General features: G+C 35.9%; 2 protein-coding genes across 2 annotated transcripts; both read right to left on the reverse strand.

The window, feature by feature from the left end:
- Window positions 1–53: 53 nt before the first annotated feature.
- Window positions 54–22,261, reverse strand: LOC101739758 (uncharacterized). Its single transcript, XM_038010956.2, has 5 exons — window positions 22,044–22,261; window positions 18,619–18,717; window positions 13,271–13,465; window positions 6,154–6,429; window positions 54–5,572 (listed from the first exon to the last, which is right to left on the reverse strand). Exons 1-5 carry the CDS (start codon window positions 22,106–22,108, stop codon window positions 5,557–5,559), a joined length of 651 nt encoding a protein of 216 aa, XP_037866884.2. The 5' UTR covers window positions 22,109–22,261; the 3' UTR covers window positions 54–5,556.
- On the reverse strand, window positions 2,390–3,497 carry LOC119628879 (uncharacterized). Its single transcript, XM_038012856.1, has 2 exons — window positions 3,430–3,497; window positions 2,390–2,969 (listed from the first exon to the last, which is right to left on the reverse strand). Exons 1-2 carry the CDS (start codon window positions 3,495–3,497, stop codon window positions 2,390–2,392), a joined length of 648 nt encoding a protein of 215 aa, XP_037868784.1.
- Window positions 22,262–22,574: the final 313 nt, after the last annotated feature.

The raw sequence follows: 22,574 nt of genomic DNA on the forward strand, positions 1-22,574 counted from the left end.
CCTTATATATACTGATTTTTCTAAGGCCTTTGATAAAGTTAACCACAGCATTTTACTAGAAAAACTACATCAATTTGGTATCGAAGTTCCTCTGCTTAGATGGTGTTCTTCGTATCTAAACCAAAGGCCATCACAGGTTGTTATTGACGGTCACAGTTCCAATCCATTCATAGCTTCTTCGGGTGTACCTCAGGGTTCCATCTTGGGTCCACTATTTTTTAACATCTTTATCAACGAAATTACAAATCTTTTTAAATATTCTACCTGTTACCTATTTGCTGACGATCTTAAAATAATGCGTGTTATAAATGATGTGAATGATGCTGAACTATTACAGAGAGATATTGATAAATTGGTTGATTGGTGCCAAATTAATAAAATGTATTTGAATATTTCGAAATGTCTACATATAAAATTTACATTAAAACGCAATATAATACCAACACAATATCATATTTCAGGAGAATGCTTGAGTGAAGTTTCTCAGACTCGTGATTTAGGGGTGGAGCTTGATACCAAGCTGAATTTCACTAAGCACATTGACAAAATTATAGATGCCGCGAACAAATCACTGGGTTTTGTACTTAGGAATGGTAAGGAGTTTAAGAAGGTTTCCACTACGCTATTGCTTTACAACAGTTATGTTAGAAGCAAACTTGATTACTGCAGCACTGTGTGGTGTCCTACATACAAAACCCATATTAACAGGATTGAGAGAATTCAAAAAAAGTTACTTCGCCACATGTCGTACCGTTTTAGGCCGCCTAATTATGTTGAATCTTATGTTGATAGGGCTAAATATTTTAAAATGCAAACATTGAGTGATCGCCGCGATATGTTAGGCTTATGTTTTTTACATCAAGTTATGAGCGGTACTGTCGACTCCCAATTCATCCTCAATAAATTCTCTTTGAAGGTGCCATCTAGGTTACCTCGTCGCCCCGTTGCTCTTTTCAGCACCCGCTTTAGCAGAACCAATCTAGGCAAGCACTCACCTACTCCTCGTCTAACTAACCTTTATAATAATCTAGTTAGAAAAGTTGAAAACCTTGACATATTGGGTGATTCCCTTCCAATATTTAAGAACAAAATTATAAAAAGTTGTTGTTGAACCTCAGCCTCAGCCTTGGTCTGAGTACTTGGGTATTACTGCCCTTGTTGTCTTTCTTTTGTTTTTAATTTTTTATTATTATTAATAGTATTATTAAATCTCTATTAATATATTAATGTAATGCATGCTGTGATTGCCTATAATTAGAGTTGCAGTTATCAATTGCTCTATACATGTCAATGTTATTTTATGTCTTACTGTAAACCCTGTCGGTAATCCTTAAATAAATAAATAAATAAATAAATAAATAAATAAATTATGCTTCTGAAGTCAAGAAATAATAACAATTACCATTTCATTCAAATGTATCATTCGGGCCACATCTGCTAGAATAGTATTATTAGTACTTAGCAAAAAAATAAGAGTCAAACATAAGGTGTAAACAGCTTAGTAAATTAAAATCGAATGTAGATAGCGACATAAAGCCACAATTGTAAATTTCAGACTCGCGTTTATTTGGTATAGTATAACTTGTTTTGTTATTGTCAACAAGAGAGCATGTTTGAGAACAAATACACCCGACAGTGGTACATGCACCAATGCAAATTCAACATCACAGAATGATTTGCATATTCTTGAATTCAGATTCGGTTTGCCATAAATACTGTTACCTTATAAAAACATTATTGAAATTAAGAACTTGACAGTCTGATTGTTTTTTCATTGTCTTTACTCTTTCTTGGTTAACTTCTGCCAAATTTTGTTATGATATATAAATGTAGTAGATAGATAAAGAAAACCAAATTACTATGTTAGAATCCCTCTCATAAAGTAGGTAAAGAGCCAAATACTCCTGAAATCCCCGATCCGTTTTGTATTTGCTTAATTTTTAACATTTAGAAATTTTAAGAAGCAACGTAAAACATTAATGATCGTGTAGCCTCAGGCAACATTAAATTAAAACGTAAAAACACAATTGGTCTATTAATGTTTCAGTCATCCATGTCAGATCAATTAACCGAACAATCAAAGAGATAGCGTTCTCGAAATCTAAAATTCTTAAAGTGTTCAATAAATCGTGTAATAGAAATCAAACCCGCAAAATTATAATTTGCATAATTATTAGTGGTAGGACGTCTGACGTGTGAGTCCGCACGGGAAGATACCACCACCTACCTATTTCTGCCGTAGAGCAGTAATGCGTTTCCACTTGAAAGGTGGGGCTGCCGTTATAACTGCTACGCGCTGGGGTTCGGGATAAATAAATGTTCCACCAAAGTACAACTTAAAACTGTATTTATCACTTATAACACTCACAGAACTTTAAAATTTTCCTTTTCACATTTCCTCATCCAGTCTTTCTGTAAGAACACATCGAGGCTTACTGTTTGATTTCTGTGGTAAGCTGACTGGCACCACCGTTTCTGACCTAGGTGTGAGGATACTCCTTTTTAAGCAGTACACTTTGCCAAATGATGCACCTTCCATAGAGATCTCCTCTGGACTACATTTTAACACTCCTTGTCTAACGTCGATCTCGCAACTATGTGTTTTCATGAAGTCCAAGCCCACGATACAGTCGTCAACAATATCAGCCACGATGGCATTGTGCTGATAAACTTCACTGCCGAGTTTCAGCTCCACTTTCTTTTCACCTCGGACGGATATGTGCTGACCGGTGGTTGTTACTAAATTGGTGCCTACCTGGTTGTAAGTGTGGTCCACAAAACACCGACTAGCTATTCTAAAGCTGGTAACAGTCCGAGAAGCTCCAGTGTCCAGTGTCAGCTTACACGATGTGCCATTGACCTCGTTTTTAATAGCCAGGCTGTTCCCATCTTCAATCGCCAGCCAGCACCCCGTAATTCTGGCGTTTATTCGTTTCCCTGCTGCTGCTAGGCGGTACTTGCCACCCTTTCTTCCCGACGTTCACCTTTCGCTATACCTCTTGCCGGGCAACTCAACCGGAGATGGCCTCTTTCGCCACAGGCGTAGCATCTGGGGCCGTATCCTTGAGGTTGTTCGTGTGCAGGTGAAACGGTCACTTCTCTGACATGATGAGATCGATGATCCTATCTTACGGCCTCTACCTCCAGATCATGAGCTAAGGCGTCCTTCAGGGCCTCGTAATGACCCAATCGCACTGCAACTCTGACCTCCAAGTCTCGGATACCGTCGATAAATGCTTGTACCAGGTTACCGTCAAAAAGGGCAGGTAAAGAGCGGTACGCCTTGTGGACTAGCTTCTCAACCTCGAGCGCCTACTGTTGAGATTCTCGTTGCCACGCTGCACTCGTTTCTTCAACTGGGCACGAAACACGTGTTTCAGGTGCGCGTCTCCATATCTGGACTCCTATGCCTCCACAAGCTGTTCATACGTTGCATCCTTATCTAAGGCTTCCAGGATGGTCAAAGCTTGTTCGCGGAATCCCAGAGTAAGCGCCATCATGGCTTGTGAGTTGCTCCAGCCGTTTGCCTTCACAACGGCCTCAAACTAGATCCTGTAGGCTGACCACGAGGTTCTTCCATCGAATGGCGGAACTTTGTACCCCCGCGTGGAGGGACCACCAGTAACTGAGGCTGAAGTTACTGTTCCTGTTTTTATGTCTTCCAGGGTCTTTCTCACGTCAGCCACCTGAACCTCAGCTTTCGCAATCCGGCTTTCGTGCTGAGAAATACGGTCCTCGTGCTGTTGCACCTGCTCTTTTATCTCCGTAATGGTTTTGGCGAATGTATCTCTTAAATCTTTTATTAGGAACATCCGTTCCTCCTGTCGCCGAGTGTGCTCCTCCACTTCTGACACCAAATTGTTACGCGCTGGGATTCAGGATAAATAATTGTTCCACCAAAGTATAACTCAAAACTGTATTTACCACTCAGAACACTCACAGAACACTTTAAAATTCTTAATTCACTTCATCCGCTTCGAGTAATTCCGATTATTGACTGACGGCGTGCCATCTCTGCAACGTTTTTATAGTCGAGACGAAATCCCTAGAATTGTCGAGAACATTCCTCACAAGTCGAGTACCTTCAATGTGTGTTTCCACTATCTGACATTAGATGGCATAGTACTCTTCGAGAGTTCTAAATGTTATTATCCTTCGATATTCGTTCGGCTATTCGACGATAAATGACGTTACTCTTACCGGCGTAACATAAATATACTGAGACCAACTTATATCTCAAGGTAGGTGGCGGCATTTACGTAGTGGGCTCCTTTAACCACTTAACTCTAGGTGGGCCGTGAGCTCGTCCAATCATAAAAGCAATAAAAATAAAATTAGAAAAAGATTCGCTTTGAGGCGTTTGGTGCAAATATTAATTAGTGCTAATTTGTAAGATCCACTAGTCCACGTAGTCATCCTGTCGGTGTATCCACCCACACATGCAATCTTCCCTTTAGTAATTGTTAGCGCGATCTAGTTAGTACTTTCCAAATAGGGATAAATGCCACTACATGTGTAAAGTATTACCTTAAATATAGAGAACCTTTATTTATCAACGGATAACCATGAATAGAGATAAAAATAGTTTGACATAAGTAAATTGAAAAGTTTCAAATTGGTATGAATAGAACATTTTAAGGCTTTTCCCCAAATTTGTCACTTTTATCTTTCTGAGCCAATTTGAAACGACCTTAATTAATTTACGAAAATAAGACGCTTATAAAAAATTTGGAATCTTTTAAAAACGAACTATTGTTTTTTTAAAATTTAAATTATCGCTTCTGAATAGTTTTAGAAACAAAATAAGAATTTCATTTTAAATTTTCTTAGACAAAAATAGTTTCAAAAGACTAAAAATAAACGTTTCAGTCAGAATAATAATACTATTACCCCGCAATTTCACATCTTATTTCCCTGTACATTTGTTCACTCCTAAAACCTTTTAAAAAGGTACCACCAATACTGTTAGGACACAATTAAAGACACCTGTAATTAAAAGACGCAGCAAGCATATAGCCATAGCACGTAAGTACAAGGCTATCAATCGGTACGTCTTTAAACACCACTCACAAATTTTATCGTTCAAAATATTGACACGAGAAATGATGAATATGAGAAAGAAAAAAAGCAAAGTTAATATGAATGCATTCTACAACTGCTAGTCAGTTAAATCGCTATACTACTGAGCTACTTGTGAATATACTTATACTAATACCTATATACTAACACCTATTTCAAATGACTGATAACTTGAAAAAGCAGGTTAAGCTAGTTTTATTTAACATTCATATTTTAAACAAGTGTCAAACTCTAGAGGAGAGTGACAAGAGTATTAAGTTATTTTACGATTATAATATGCTTATACTAGGCAATACATTTCAATAAGAACATCAAATAAGTGTAAATTACGCATTATAATGACATGTATGTAGGTAAATTCTATATCTACGTAATGAGCATAGAGATCCTTGGCTCGCTCGCTGAGGCATGCTCTTCTAAGTGACTCGCCATCAGCAGTCGTAACATATTACTACCTTTAAACTATCAATAGAAAATTCAGTTTGACCTGTACCTGAAATAAACGAAAATTCATCAACATTTGTTTGAGATAATCCCGTCATCTCGTCATTACTATCGTACTATCCGCTACCGGCTCTGTAATGAGTCCCCTTTCACTTTACTTCCCTGGGGCAACAATATGTACTAATTTAAACAAAATTAGAAGAAAGTCTTCAGCTGTAGGCATCGGCTTATCTTTGCCGCTGGCTGGGGTCCATTAACAACGATGACCACTATTTAGTAGGTCGTAGGACTACAAAAAACTTTAAAAAGAAAAATACAACAGCTTGAAAGGAAGTCCGTGTTAATTTAGCGGTACACGAGAGCGATGGATTGTTAAGTTAACCTGCTTAGAAAGATTTTGTAATCCCTACTGCTTACTGTACATACACACAGATGTACCAGTGGGGGGTTTGAGCTGATTATAAAATTGGCAAAAGTAAAGAAGAGACACAGAAAAACGATGGATGGCTGCACTGCTAATAATTTAAATAGCATGCGGGATTCTCGTGGGCTCAGACTACTTAATTGTGGGGTGTGGAAGTGTCCTCTGTAACGAATAGCTGATCAAAGTAAATAAAAATGGACACCTACGTAGTAAATGAAGCACCCTGAAAGTTAGCACGTTGTTGATCTTGGTTTTGAGAAGCTGAAGTGATCGTTTCGGACGGGCGAATGCGGAGCCGGGGAGCATCCTGAGCCCGGGGTCCATTCACGGGTCCGGGTCTCGCGACTGGCGGTGGTGGTGGAGGACCGAAGAAAGCAGCCGGCACGTGACCTCCTGGGAAACCCGATTGCAGGAACGAGGAAAACATTCGACCGGGACCCATTGCCCCGTTCACTATGTCGATCAGCCCAGGGAAACGGTATCTGAAACAAACGGAACAAGACGACCCCCGGTTGATTGGAGCCGCGAACAAACCCGATCACACACAAGAACGATCTGCAAGATGACGTTCATTTTGAGTGTTGAGATGGATCCGCTGGTTACTGTTTAGTACCAGGTGGACCCGTTAACGAATATTGTGCATTAAAAGAAACAATAATTCTACTGAGACCGCGCTCTACTTTTTATAATTTAAAAAAATGTAAATTATGGTGTGGCGGATGTTGTGAAAACACGACTTAGATATTCTCTGAAGAATTAAGAGCTGCATTCTCTGACCACCAATCGGCATGCACTGTAAGGGTGGTATTGTAATCCTCGACGGGTAGATATTACCACTCAGCCAAGTTCTGCCGCGAAACATTAATACTGTTCGAAGGGTAGGACAATCCTTGTACAATTTTATTTATTTAAGCTATATATTTTATATATAATGTAATATGTGCTATATTATCAAAAAATATTATGAATTAAATTTTCAAGACTGCAATCAATAAGGATTTTCCCTATTTTGAGTCATTTAGGTTATTCTAATTTAGCTTTGAAAGGTACTTACTCAATTGTTTTCATTAAAACTACCAGCAGCTCCTAAGAGTAGTACAGCTCTGTGAATAAGCAGCGACACAAACGCAGCACTTGTGCATGTACAGTATAAGTACTTAAATACGAGGGCGGCACTGAAAATTTCGGGAATTAACGAAGTAACACAACATTACTATTTAGAAATGTATTTATTGCTTTTCGAAGTATTCTCCGCGAATTTTGACACATTTTTCCATACGATGGAACCAATCATTGAAGCAATCATTCCATTCGGAAGTTGGGGTCTCCAAAATGGCCGTTTTGTAGGCGTCCACAGCTTCTTCAGGTGATGAAAATCTCTGTCCACGCAATTTATTCTTTATTTTAGGGAAAGTATAGAAATCATTAGGGCTTAGGTCGGGGCTGTACGGCGGATGGTCTAATAATTATATGTTTTCTTGCTCTAAAAACTCTTTTGTTCTGTGCGCGGTGTGAGAACTCGCATTGTCGTGATGGAGGATGATGCGGCGGTTGCAGTTCTCTTTACGGAGTTCAGAAACGACCTGTAGCAAACAAATGCTAGCATACCATTCTGCATTAACCGTTCTTTGTCCCTCAGGAGGAATAGTCGTAACATGGCCGGTTTTGGAGACAAACGTGGCCACCATTTTTTTTGCAACACTCCGTGAACGAACAATTTTTGTTGGCTTTAACTCATTTTCGAACACCCAAACTCGTGACTGGTTTTTTGTTTCGGGTTCGTACGCATATATCCAGGATTTGTCACCTGATACAATGTTGTATACAGCATTTGAGGATCCTGCGTGGAATCTTTCGAGAGTTCTGACGCACCAAGTAACGCGAGCCGCTTTTTGCTCTTCACAGAGCGAATGCGGTATCAATCGGGAAAACAACTTTTTTACACCCAATTGTTCATGCAAGATTATTTGTATTTGACTCATTCCAATGTCTAAAGTTGCCTGAATTTCGCGGTATGTCACATGTCGATCAGCTTACGCACAGCATCTGTTGGAATATTTGTTAAAGAATAGTTTGTAACACTAGTCTGTGGAACATGAATCTGTATAATCTACACTGCTCTATGGTAACTAAAAAAAAAAAAGTACTCCGTGATGGCTGATTAAAACAATTCTTTTTATTTCTCTGATCGATCGCTATAACGCTGCATAAAACTCAACAGGTTATGGGCCCAGAGTACCCAAAGTGCCTAGAAATTTCGCAAGGTGAGAAAAGTAGTACAAGTTGGAATATAATGTAAAAATAATAGTGTCCATTGTTCGAAATATTTTGTAAAAAACAAAAAACAAAAAAAAAAAAATGGCGTCAACAGTTCCAGTAACAAACGCCATAAATTATTACCCACAACTTAACGTGGAAAATTACAATAGCTGGAAGTTTCGACTGAGATGTCTATTAGACGAAAAATCTTTGTTAGAGGTAGCGTCAAGTGGCGTTATAGAATTAAAACAAAAAACTGCTGATGCGGCTGCAAAAGCCTTAATAGTAAAATGTGTACCCGATAAGTACTTGGACATCATAAAAGATGCAACAACTAGCTACACAATGTTAGCCAGTCTGGATAAAGTTTTTGAGAGAAAAGGTATTTTCACTAAATTACACTTGCGAAGAAAGTTATTGTCTCTTAAGCTGAGGGATGATAAATTGGAAGACTATTTCATGAGATTTGAAAGTCTGATTAGAGAAATAGAAAATATTGATAAAAAGATGGATGAAGAAGATAAAATATGTTATTTGCTGACGGGTATGTCGGAAAAGTACAACACAGTGATAACTGCTATTGAAACAATGTCTGCAGATAAAATTGACATGGAGTTTGTCAAGGCTCGGTTATTGGACGAAGAACTCAAACTGAATAATAAAGGTGAAGAGTATAATGATACAAAGAATGATGTAAGTTTTACTGCCTCAAGTGTAGAATGTTATCGTTGCCACAAAAAGGGCCATTTTGCACGTGAATGTAGAAGCAGAGGTTGTGGCTATTCAAGGAGAAACATTAATAATAAAGGTATATGTGGTAAAAACAGAACTGAAGAACAAAATAATATGACAGAAAGCATCCCAGAGAATAAATATAATTTTCTAGCAATAACGGAGTGTAATCTAAGTAAAGAAGACAAATTTATAGAATTTATAATAGATTCAGGAGCTACAGAAAATCTTATCAAGGAAGAATTGGAGAAATACATGTATGAAATTAAGAAACTACCAAATAAAATAAAAATTAAGATTGCAAATGGAGAAATATTAGAGGCTGACAAGAAAGGAAAGATAACCATAAGAGATAAAAATAATAATACTATAAATATAGAAGCGTTAATGGTCCCAGGGATTTATCATAATATAATATCTGTAAGAAACTTAAATATGAAAGGAAATAAAGTTGTTTTTACAAAATTTGGAGCACAAATAATAAATGGAAGAAAAGTCTTAAAATGTTCAGATAGAAATGGTTTATATATAGTACAAGGCGAAATAATACTAATAGAAGAAGCGAACTCAAGTGTACAGCAAGACAAAAATATTTGGCACCAACGTCTCGGACACTTAAATAGGAAATCATTAAAAATTATGGGTTTACCTGTGTCTGATGAAACATGTGGTCCTTGCATGAAGGGAAAATCTACTCGTTTACCATTCTATCCAGTTGACAGGCCAAGAAGTAGAAAAATAGGAGAATTATTGCATACAGATATTGGAGGTCCTGTATCACCAATTTCTTATGATGAAAAACAATATTACCAGACCATAACTGATGATTTTTCTCATTTTGTGACTGTTTATCTATTAAAGAATAAATCTGAAGCCACAAGAAATTTAATAAATCATATAAAGGAGTTAGAAAGACAAAAGGAAACTAAAGTTAAACGCATAAGATGTGATAATGGTGGAGAGTTCACCGCTGGCTGTTTGAAGCAATTTTGTATGGAAAATGGAATTATAATAGAGTATAGTCAACCTTACACACCACAACAAAATGGTGTGGCAGAGAGGCTAAACAGAACATTACTAGATAAGTCAAGAACTTTATTAAGTGAAACTGGATTACCTAAATATTTGTGGTCTGAGGCTATAATGTGTGCAGCATATCAATTGAATCGATGCCCATCAAGATCTATAAAGTATAAGATACCAGCTGAAATATACTACGGACTAGAAAATGTTAACTTGAACAAGTTAAAGGTATTTGGTTCTAAAGCATGGTATACGTGTGTCCCACAGAATAAGAAATTAGATAATAGAGCTGAAGAAGCCATTATGGTTGGCTATGGCAAACAAGGTTATAGATTATGGAATCCAAAAACAACAGAAATAATATTCTGCAGAGATGTCAAGTTTGATGAAAAGTACTATGAACATAAAAACAGTATTAAAAATAACAACTATATTTATTTACCAGAAGAGGACACACAAAATGAAGTTATGTGCAATGATAAAAATAAAATTGAGGAAGAAAAAGTAATACAGAAAAATGAAGAGACAGACACAAAAAGAACTAGATCAGGAAGGATAATAAAGCAACCTGATTATCTAAAGAATTTTGGGACGTACACAGCATATTGTTACTTAGTGTGTAATGACCCAGAAAGCTATGAAGAAGCGATAAAAGAAGTTTCATGGAAAGAAGCGATACATAAGGAATTAGCAGCACTTGAGAACTTACAAAGCTGGGAAGAGACTAAACTACCGAAAGGAAAATTAGCTATAGACACTAAGTGGGTTTTTAGAACGAAAGACGATGGCACTAAGAAAGCCAGATTAGTCGCTCGAGGTTTTCAAATAAAAAATTATGAGAATGAAATATTCTACAGTCCTGTAGTAAGAATGTCTACGATAAGAGCATTTTTTGTAAAAGCTATCCAAGAAGGATACAAATTAAGGCAATTGGATATTCCTACAGCCTTTCTCAATGGATTTCTTGATAGTGAAGTTTATATAAAAATACCCAAAGGCAAAGAAAACAAAGATGGAATAGTTTTGAGGTTAAAGAGAGCATTGTATGGATTAAAAGAAAGCCCTAAATGCTGGAACATGAGATTTGATGAATTTGCAAGAAAGAATGGATTGATACAGTCATTACATGATTGTTGTCTATACACAGATAAAAATATATGGCTTATAATATTTGTAGATGATATTTTATTAATTGGAATGGAAAAGGATACAGAAAAAATTATTAATAAATTGAAGCAAGAATTTAAAGCTAAAGATTTAGGACAGATTGAGAAATATCTTGGTATGGAAATTAAACAGGAAGAAAGTAAATTAACGATTAAACAAGAAAAGATAATTGAGAAGATACTAGAAAAATTTGGAATGTCAGAATGTAAAGGTATAGGAACACCTATGGAGGTAAATTTTCAAATAAACAAAAATGAGAAGATTATTGATGTACCATATCGACAACTCATAGGAAGCATAATGTATTTGGCTACTATGTCCAGACCAGATCTGCAGTTTGCTGTATCATATCTTAGCAGATACCTAGACTGTCCTACTCAACAGACTTGGAAAGCTGGAAAGAGAATTCTGCAATACCTAAAAGCTACAAAAGACAAAATGTTAGTTTTTCAAAAAAGGAATAATCTAGATGTGGATTTATGTGCATATTCAGACTCTGATTGGGCAGGTGATATTGTTGATCGCAAAAGTGTCAGTGGGGGTATCATAATGTGTAGTGATAATCCTGTATTTTGGTACTCTAGAAAACAAAGTTGTGTTGCATTATCGACAGCAGAATCAGAGTACATTGCTAGTGCTTGTTGTGCTCAAGAGTTAGTGTATTTGAAAGGTGTACTGTGTGATTTTGGATATGAATGTAAATTGACTTTATTTATGGATAATAAGGGAGCAATATGTTTAGCGAAGTCAAATGAAAACTCTAAAAGGAGTAAGCATATTGATATAAGGATGCACTATATTAAGGACTTGGTGAGGAATAATGTATTAGATATTGAATATGTGTCATCTGATAAAAATATTGCTGATATTTGTACAAAATCTTTATGCAAAGAAAAGTTTGTATTTTTTAGAAGTTTGTTACTAAAGTAATGAAAGATATTTGAAACGTAAACATTAATGTGTAGATTAATATTAGATAAGATACATTGTTAAAGTTCTTTAATTTGCAATGTATGTGTAACTTGGTTGTACTGGATGATTATTTCAAGTATATAATTGTTAAATAAGCTGTGAGTGAGACAGCAGTATTAATATTGTTTTATGTTGTCCGATGGCAAGTTTATACATTTATAATTTTAGTTAAATAAGATTTGAGTTTAAAGAAACTTGTCATCGAAGGGGGGTGTTGGAATATTTGTTAAAGAATAGTTTGTAACACTAGTCTGTGGAACATGAATCTGTATAATCTACACTGCTCTATGGTAACTAAAAAAAAAAAAGTACTCCGTGATGGCTGATTAAAACAATTCTTTTTATTTCTCTGATCGATCGCTATAACGCTGCATAAAACTCAACAGCATCAACGTTTTCTTGGGTGACTGCAGTTTTTGGACGACCTTGACGGGGATCATCACTGAGCTTGACACGTCCACGTTGAAACTCAGCAAACCAGCGATAAATTGTGGTTTTAGATGGGGTTTCATCACCAAATGCAGAAATCATCCGGTCAACACACTGTTTTTGTGTTAAACCACTTCGAAAGACACAATAAATCATCGCTCTTGAATTTTCTCGAGTCAATTCCATTTTCTCAACGACTAAACAAGTTTGACAAAACCTCGTGACAAGACCGAGAATCTTTTTTTAAATAAATAAATGGTATTCGATTTTTAAAACCAAGGAGTTTTCAATTAAAAAGATTTTAATATGACAGGAACAGTGGAAATATTCCATTCCCGATACTTTTAGTGCAGCCTAGTATTTTCACAAGAAGTAATTGCAAAAGTGTTTCTGTCGTTTTGTTTTCATTTCACGTAGCACCGGAGTAAAAGGGCGACATGACATAGTACACGTGTATGTATGTCTTAGCTCCTGTTTACTAAGATATTACAAGATGTTTCATGATTTTTAAGTAACAAATTTAAAATTACCGAGAACTTCTAGCTAGACCAGATATGAAAGAACCATTTCCGTAAAGGGAGACAGAGACAGGCGGAGAAGATGGTGATCACTGATTTGTACCGATATTGATATGGGTTTCATCCAAAAGTCCGTCTGCATCGTTGAAATCCCCCTTAGCCCCAGTCTTCATTTTAGATTATATGTTGACGTACAAAATTAACATAAATAAAAATAACTCACTGTGATCTGCCACGTACGATAGGAAAGGGGGATTGGTATCTCTCTCCTTCGCCCATCCTAAGATTGCCAATTGGTCTTGGCGGGCTGTGAAAGATTTCGTTGGGATGTCCTTGTGGGCTGTGTAGACGCGAGCCGCGGGGTCCATGAAGATTAAGAGGTACGGGTTCCGGCGCCACTCGCCGATTTGTGGGAAACCTGCATCCGGGCGTCACTGCTTAACTTTGCTCCAAAAACTATATAATGTGGCTGTCGTGTCGAAGACTAAGACTGCAACAGAGTCCGATGGTTACACCGATTTTGACAGTGTCAATGGACCTAGCCTTAGATGGATATAACCTCGATTTCTTTCACAACCGTCTAGAAACGGCTTGCCCCTCTCTAATTAACGGGAATTATGTAGATGTTTTCCTCAGACAGTATTGTATACTTTGCATATCCCGATTACAGGGTGGAACACACTAACGGTTTCCAACTAAATTGTTGGCTTTTTGGAAAGACAGAGCATCAAAGTTGTCGTCTAAGACTACTGCCCCGATGCTTTGACTATTAATGCAGATGTTCCACAAGGATACGTCATATTTTCCGTATATTTTTCATCCAACACAAGAACAAATAACATAAGGGATGCGTGATATACCGGTCATCAGTTTTTCTGGAGCGTGGTTCAGGAGAAACGATCAAAATTTGTATCTCAATAGGAAAAGAACACTCAGAGATGGGACTCCGAATGACCCTATTGAACAAACAGGCTAGCGCATTCACTGCGATGAAGGACAATTCGACTGTCCCTACGTATAATATCGAAATTGAAAAACGGTACTTTACAGGAGAGCACTTTGAAGTTAATTTTGTGTACCAAATTGTCATTTATTGGCCTATCTGTAAATAATTTCAGATATATGGTAAACTTTTACTGGCAGTTAAATGTATATGTCATTTTATCCCAAATTCTTCATAGTTTTTGAGAAATGTTAGTTTCGATACTTTACTACGTTAATCAATTAGCGTGAACAATCGAAACGGCCCGTTTCGATTATTTACTTGGGAACTGTTTTATCAAAATTATCGAATGTGACTCTTTCGATATTTTACGTTGTACATTTAAATTAAGAAATTATCGAAAGTGTCACTTTCGATACAGTACGTCAAAGTATTTTATACGTTTCGATACTTGGCCTGTAAAACGATTTTAATTAAAACAAAGGCAAGTTTAGTTTACTAAGGTTTTAATTGATTTCATTTTAATTTATAAAATGAAATCAATTAAATTTTATAAATTAAAATGAATTTAAATTTTATAAATTAAAATGAAATCAATAAAATTCATAACTAATATTGCAATCACAGATTTACGTTTAATATAATGATATCAAATGAAACACACTTTTATTCTTCAGTTAGTTAAAAATAAAATATAGAAAAAACAAACTTCTTTGAATAAAATATGAACATACTTAATTCTACAAAGTAAAAACTAAACAAAATAAAAGCTTTAAATTAACTTAAAATCCAATAACATTCGCATTTCTTAGAGTAATACTAATAATGATTTAGTATTCTTATTAAAATAAACATTTCTTATAATTTCTTCTTTAGATAATCATAAAAAATTTAAATACTGAATAAAGGGAAGTTTTAAAAAGGGACGTCTTAAAAATTAAACTAAAGCAGTTAACATAACAGATTCAGGTAAGTACAGACTGTAGGATAACTGTAATATTGTATTTAGTCTGAATCGTCAGTCTTCTTCAAATGTGTTCCTGCTATATTTCAAATTCTTATAATAACTATAATATTCTTTGGGTATCTCCAGTGTTACTTAAATGAATTAAATCCTTATATGTATTTGGCTTCAGGTAATGGTAATGTTTGACTATACAATTTATTTAATTCGATATTAATTACTTGCCTTCTTCCATGACTTCTTGTTTCTATTTTGGTGTTTAAGCATGAAGGATTATCTTTAAGGTTGTATTTAAAATATAAACAATTTGGATCATCTTTACGCACACTAATTTCTTTAATAAAAATAAATTCCACTTCATATTTTCGTTTCTAATATCTTTTTTCCACTTGCGATCATCCAATAAAGCTTTAAAATTAAAAAGGTCATCTTGAGTCATTTCCACTAGATTATATGGGGTTTTATTAGTTTTACACCAGCGCACCAACGCAAACCATTGATCTGGGGTGAATGTATATCAGTTCATTTAGATTTCCTTCGTTCTGCGTGTGCTCTTGTTCTAAAAAGCGATGAGTAATATCGATTTTATATTATTTTTCCAGATACATATATAAAGAATATATTATTCGGTTACGGGATTTGGCCCGCGCAATTATCGGACCAAAAGAGAAATTCCTTGGCACCTTACTTTACTTTTCTGTTAGCAAAATGAAGTAAGCAACTGCTTACTTCATTTGCTCCCCTTTTGCCTGTGCACTCTGTCTACATATAACACGCCTCTTCCTTCTTTCCAGTATCAAATAAAATAAAAGTGTACACACAGAGCTTCCGTTTATAAAATAATCAATCCCAGGTCACCATGAGGACGATTCAAAAATTTCTGGAAATCTAATGTGGCACAACTGTTTCAGACCACTTTTGAGCAATAATTTTATCATTATTTTTAAAGTCTCTAGCAAAAGTTTTAGTCTCAATAATTATGTTTGTTATAGGCGCTAATTTGCTCTTCAGTTGGAGAGTTTTCGTTAGAAAATCTGTGGCATTGGTCACATATATCCTATTCATATTTTCATTAATTATGTCTGTATACTGGCGTAAAGTTTGCGCTTTGTTATTATAGAGATGAAGATTGTCCCACCCATTATATAAAGAAAACATTTTTCTCATTGATAAGTTGTTATCTAAATAAAGCTTGCTACTATTTTTTCGGGTGTAATGGGATTCAATTGGTTGCAAAGTGGCTACATGATCAGATACACTTTGAATAATATTAGAATCTATCTTAACTATATGGTTGCTTTCATCTGTTATCTGGTAAAGTGATACCTTCCTGATTTAGTTTTTGATGAGCAGTACGGACGAATTAATCCGTAATCGACAAGGTGTTCGAAAAAGTTTTAAGACTAACTAACTAATTTTAAGACGTCTATATTCGCAGGGATAGTTTTGATTTTCGACTGGATCTGGTAAGAAATACTGAGTGGTAAACTGTCTTCTAGATGTACTTTCAGTGGTAAAACGGCGCTTGTTTAACTTTTTGGTAAATTCAATTTTTTAGCATGGTCAGCCAATTGCCAAAAACTTGTATGAATTTTCTGACGAGTTGTTTCATTAAAATGTTCGCAGCAGTTTAATTTACAAGTTGCTTTATAAATCGGTCCCATTCCTTTTTTATTATGTACCTTTTCATTCCTGTTAATATATTGTTGACCAGTATTCACTACAATTTTTCTTTTAACATCTATCCAGTTGTCTTTGCACCTTTTCCTTTCCTCCTTTTCTTTTTTTGCTTGGGTTAACTTTAAAAGTAGATTTTCTTTTTTTAACTGTAGATGACGAGTCACCTTCCAACAAGGTTATAAGTGAAGACTCACATTCAGTTCAGTTCGATTCAGTTATAAGTGACGCGGCACTAGGTATAGCCACATTAGGAGAAACTATAAGAGTGTCTATGTATCAAATAAGTTAATAAAACAGAAATTGATTTGTAAAAAATATAGGTCTGTTGATATGTTATAACATAAATTAATAAAACATAGAAATTGATTTTAAGAAAAGTAATATTCTATAGTAGATATATCGAATATAAAAATAAAAAGAATATAATTCCGAATGAAATCATCGAAAGTAGTATTTTCGATAGGCTCATTGACAAATATACCCGCGTATAATAATGAATGTACCAGATTCGATTACACAAGGAAATTAAACATCAGCGAATAATACCGAAACTGTCACTTTCGATACTCCAAAAAAATGTTAATCGACGTACAAAATCGAATTTGGGACTTTCGATAGTATACTTCGGGTGAATGACATTTACTTTAAAAAACATTGTTTTTGAGGTAAACTTAATTAATCACAGAATATTGTTAAGGAAATCAGATTAAAAAACAAGGAAAAAATAAACATCATGCACTCGGAATTAATAAATCTGTTAATATACTTATCAGTTTTCCGTTAGAACCACATTACTTCAAAATTGCGTCAGAACGCGCGGGCGCGCGGGTCACCGCGTACAGCAACGAAAGCGGTAGTTTCGTCCGTCACGCACGCTTCTTGTATCCGCGTATAGTACCGAAATTAAACATTCGATTTTTTACGCTGAATGATTTGTTAAGTATCGATATTATACTCATTGAAAACATGGTTTAATATGTATTTTATAGCTTTTTCTCTTTTTTGTGTGAAAATATACATAAAAAGAAATATCTTAGTGTCATAAAAAAAAATCGCAATTTTTCAGTTTCGATACTGTACGTAGGGACAGTCGAATTTTGTTATAGTGCTGTCATTTTGAGGAAAGGGACATCTGTATGGTAAGCCATGGTGAATTTTTCACTATGAATGAAAATGATTATGACTACTCTATACTATACTAGACTATGTATGAAGACTATAAATGAAGACATTTCCAGACCCATGGAGGAAGAAGATTTTCTCATAACAAATAACACAGTGTCTCTTTTGTAATCAATACTGTCAAATCGGACTGCACTGATGAGACTCCATGAGAATCGGACTGCATCAGCACTGAGACGTAGTCGCTCACAATGGTTCTTATCAGAAGGTTCAAGGTCACTCAAAGAGCAATGGAGAGGGATATGCTCGGAGTGACCCTGCGACATCAAATCAGGAACGAAGAGATTCACGGGGAGACCATGGTGACCGATATAGCCGAAGGATTGCAATGTTGAGGTGGCAGTCATCAAGGCACATTTCTCATTAAACAGATGGCCGATGGTGCCGAAAGTCTCTCGAGTGGCAGCCACGTACCAGAAGAAATAACCTGAGAGGCCCTCCCCCACAAGGTGGACCGACACCCTATTGAATGTTGCGGGAATCAGCTGGATACAAACAGCATAGGACGACATATGCCCAGCAGTGGGCCCCTACAAGCAGAAAGATAACTTTTCCAGAAATAATAATCCTATGTATTATCCAGCTCTGTAATGACCTTCTTTCTCTTAATGGAATTTTGGGAGCGTTGAGACATTGTCATTCTTCAAATGAAGTTAGGAAAAATCTTCAGAGGTAAGCAGCGTCTTGGCCATTCCTCTGGCATTGCTGATGTCCATGAGCGGTGGTGATCATTCACGACCTGATGGCCGTAAACTTATTTGCCTTCGCAGGTAATATTTTTAATCGTTTAATGACCTCTCACCTGTCCTCGACGTAGCGGGAGTGTGCATCATAATTGAAGCGGCGCCTTTTCGGCATATTCACAACGGGTACATGTCCATTTGATCGACCCTCCATAGCCCTTGATGAAAAAAAAAACCATTAAACTTATATCACAGACCTAAGCTTGTTACAGGTGTTCGTATACACCTAAAAACCGGTAAAATAGCGTCTAAAATTAATGAAAACTAAGTCCTAAACTTTATATTATTTTAATTATACTTATTGTTGCATATTTCTCAGCAGACGAACCAAACTTATTAAAATAATTAATTGCTGTACGACCGACTAGTTCGCGGGAAACACTGTTTGAAATTTCCACCAACTAAATCAGCGATCTTGAAAAATTTTTGAACCACAGACCAAATAAATTTTATGTAATAAGGCGAACTTATTCATGCTTAGTCGATTTTTAAAGTACTTCAGAACGAGAACTCTAGTAAAAAAATGTAACAGCCCATAATATTGGAAGTCCGCTGAGCGGACGCGGCACTGTGGCCGCCACTGGCCGCATTTGTGGGAAGTCCTTTGAGCGGACGGGTCACTGTTGATAGATAAATGTGATTTGACATTTCACGTATCTGTGGAGTCCGCCGTACGGACACCGCACTATCGTAGCTTTATAGAGTACCATGACATGGGGTAAATTGGGATTCTGGGGTAAATTGGAACAAACCTGCGGAAGATTCTCAAAGTACCTGTAGCACGGAATCTACTTAATTTTCTTTATGGTAATATTTATCAATGTATAGAAGAAAAACCAAGTTAACTATGGAAGTACTAAATGTGAGTTAAGTTGGTCCCAAAAATTCATCAAATTAAATTGAAAATAGTGGTTGAAAAGTGCGTTTTAAAACATCTTAAAGAACTTTTAAAAAAAGTAATATTATCGTTGTTTTTTCAATAAGTCCACAGTTTATATAAGTTTTTAATACACCTGGAAATACCAAAACAAACGGTAAGTTGCAATATTCTTATTTTAAATACAATATTTCGACAAAATAAAAAATGTATATTTTTTCCTTTCTTTTTGGGGAAAATTGGGACGTATGTGGGGTAATTTGGAACGAGACTAGAAAAATTAGGGACGAGAAAACACAAAATTGGAACGCCAAAAGACAAAATAGGGATGGCTTGTTAGGGTTGTCACCGATACCTTATAATACTTTTTTTAGCTTATACTATCACTCAATTGCGTGATGTAAAGAAGGTTAATGTGTTTATCAGTTAGTTTATGTAAGTGTTATAGGTAAAAGAAAAGTATATATATAATTACTTTTTTTTCGCGACATTTAGCTTGTAATATCTGCCAGGTCGTGTGTCCTTTACAGCAATAAAAAAAATTAAAAATTAAAAAGAACTCAAACGAATCAAATCTTTTGAATCTATTCACGCTTCGAATCATGATTTTTTTAACATTCACAACGCACACACAAATAAAAATAGGCCTCAGATTTTAAATGTAACATTAAAATTAAAAATCCGAGATATCTAGGTTCCAATTATGAGTGAGTGAATTAATTGAGTTTAGTTATTTAGCTTAAAAATAATTTCTTTTCTTTTTGTTATTATTGGCAGTAATCAGATAAAGCTGCTTTTTTATCTTAGTCACCTGATATCTTATTCTTGCTCAAAGATTATTTTGAAAATGTTGATTAAATAAAATTGTATTATTGCATTTCCAGTCCTTTTGTTTTCTATTTTTTATTCTATTTTATGATTTTGTTTCAGAGTTGTGATTTTTAAGGAAATTAAATAATAATTTTCTAAAATATAACATGCACATACTTTTTTTGATCACTGTATTGTTGATTATCATTCACGTCACATCGCTTCGGAATAGAAACCAGCTTAATTTACACTATGTTGTGTATTGTGCTTAAATTATGGGTTGTATTCATAATTTTGGTCCATATAAATAATTGTATGGCACCTTCCTACCTACCTATGTATCGCAGTACTGCGAGCTGACAACCCTTACAAATATCCTAATTTAACCCTTACCCGTGTCAATTTACCCCGGACGCGGGGTAAATTGGGACGGCAATTATTTTACCGATTATTTCTTTAAAATGAATAATTAAAATAATGTAACGGTTTTTATTACCTAGGTACGTTCAAGACTCAACTTATTTCTTTGGTTGAGCAGTGACTATTTATTTATTTATTTATTTATTTATTAAGTTGCACCAACAAAGTGATCATCAATACAAAACATTGACAAATTGACAAAAGTTCATGGCAGATGTCACCTCAATTATAGGTGCAATCGACAGTGCATTAACATCAAAACTAAAATAAAATATACAGCTAAGATTTGATTACATTTCATTCATTGCTTGCTTAGGATTAATTTAATTGGGAGATGATCCGCGACAGATTTTTCCTGTAAGTAGTGAGACAATTAGAAAAAACATCTATTTCACTTAAAATAAGTTCAGCGCAATCGGACAACTCCGAAGGAGCATTGACGGAGACCGCGCTACCGTGGACATTATTGTAGTCCCAAAGGATTCTGTTTATTAAAAAATTGGAACTATTTAAAAATTCAATCTAAAGTTCGATTTTGTCCCTATTTACCCCATTTTATGTACAAGGACCGGTATTTAAAGTCGTCGTGGTCTAACGGATAAGACGTCCGGTGCATTCGTGTTGAGCGATGCACCGGTGTTCGAATCCCAAACGGGTACCAAATTTTTGTAATGAAATACGTACTCAACAAATGTTCACGATTGATTTCCACGGTGCAGGAATAGCATCGTGTAACAAAAATGAAACCCGCAAAATTATAATTTGCGTAATCACTGGTGGTAGGACCTCTTGTGAGTTCGCGCGGGTGGGTACCACCACCCTGCCTATTTCTGCCGTGAAGCAGTAATGCGTTTCGGTTTGAAGGGTCGGGCAGCCGTTGTAACTAAACTTGAGACCTTAGAACTTATATCTCAAAGGTGCGTGGCGCATTTACGTTGTGGATATCTATGGGCTCCAGTAACCACTTAACACCAGGTGGGCTGTGAGCTCGTCCACCCATCTAAGCAATAAAAAAAAAAATATATATATATATTTTAATAGCACAGTGAAAAGAAGATCTCGTCAATCTTGACATCGAACAATCAATTATTATGTAGAGGCAGTCCGGTCACTTATTGTCGAGCAAGTAGTAGAAGCTATGGTGAACCTTGGCAGTTTAGCATCTCAATATTATTAGAGAACGGCAATTCTATCATACAAAACGAAAAACATTATACTTTTTCGACAAAAATTCTAATTAACTAATCCGAACTAGACGTTTCCTAAATAAGAAAACCTTAAATTAAAATTAGCACCTACAATCGGAAACTCGGTTGAGCACAAAGTTCTTCTGCCCTACTATATTTAAAAATAAGTTATAATTAGCATTACACTCACCTCGGCGGCTGTGCCTGAGACGGGCGGACCAGGTTCATGGGCTCCTGACGCTCTTCATTGACCATGGGAGGGGGGCTCACGTCCGGTTCGCGTCTGAGTTCTATTGGGCGCTGCCGTGCTTCACGTTCAACCCTTTCAGCGTAGGCGTCGACGTCAATAATTTCCGGACTGCGCGATAAATAAATGATATGTACAACGATCCAATGACCAACGGCCCGCTCACGATATTACTCAAAACAAACTAATTAAATGCAAATTTCCAAAAAATCTCCAATGTAATCTAGTGTCACGGTTCTAGCATCTCAAAACCGAGGTGGTTGATGATCCATGGACGAAGCACCCAATCACAAACTGATTACACAGTCATTACATTCTTAATGAATGTATATTTTATTAGTTTCATGGTTATCTTAAGGTCGGTCTTATTTCTTTAGGCCGGGATGAACCTCTATTGATCCTCCTGAATAAATGTAGAATGTGGTAGCCGAAGTTAGTAAAGGCCAAGGCCGAGAATGACCAAAACTAGGGCCA

The sequence above is a fragment of the Bombyx mori genome, chromosome 1 (genome assembly GCF_030269925.1).
Source record: "Bombyx mori chromosome 1, ASM3026992v2".
NCBI classification, from domain to species: Eukaryota; Metazoa; Arthropoda; class Insecta; order Lepidoptera; family Bombycidae; genus Bombyx; species Bombyx mori.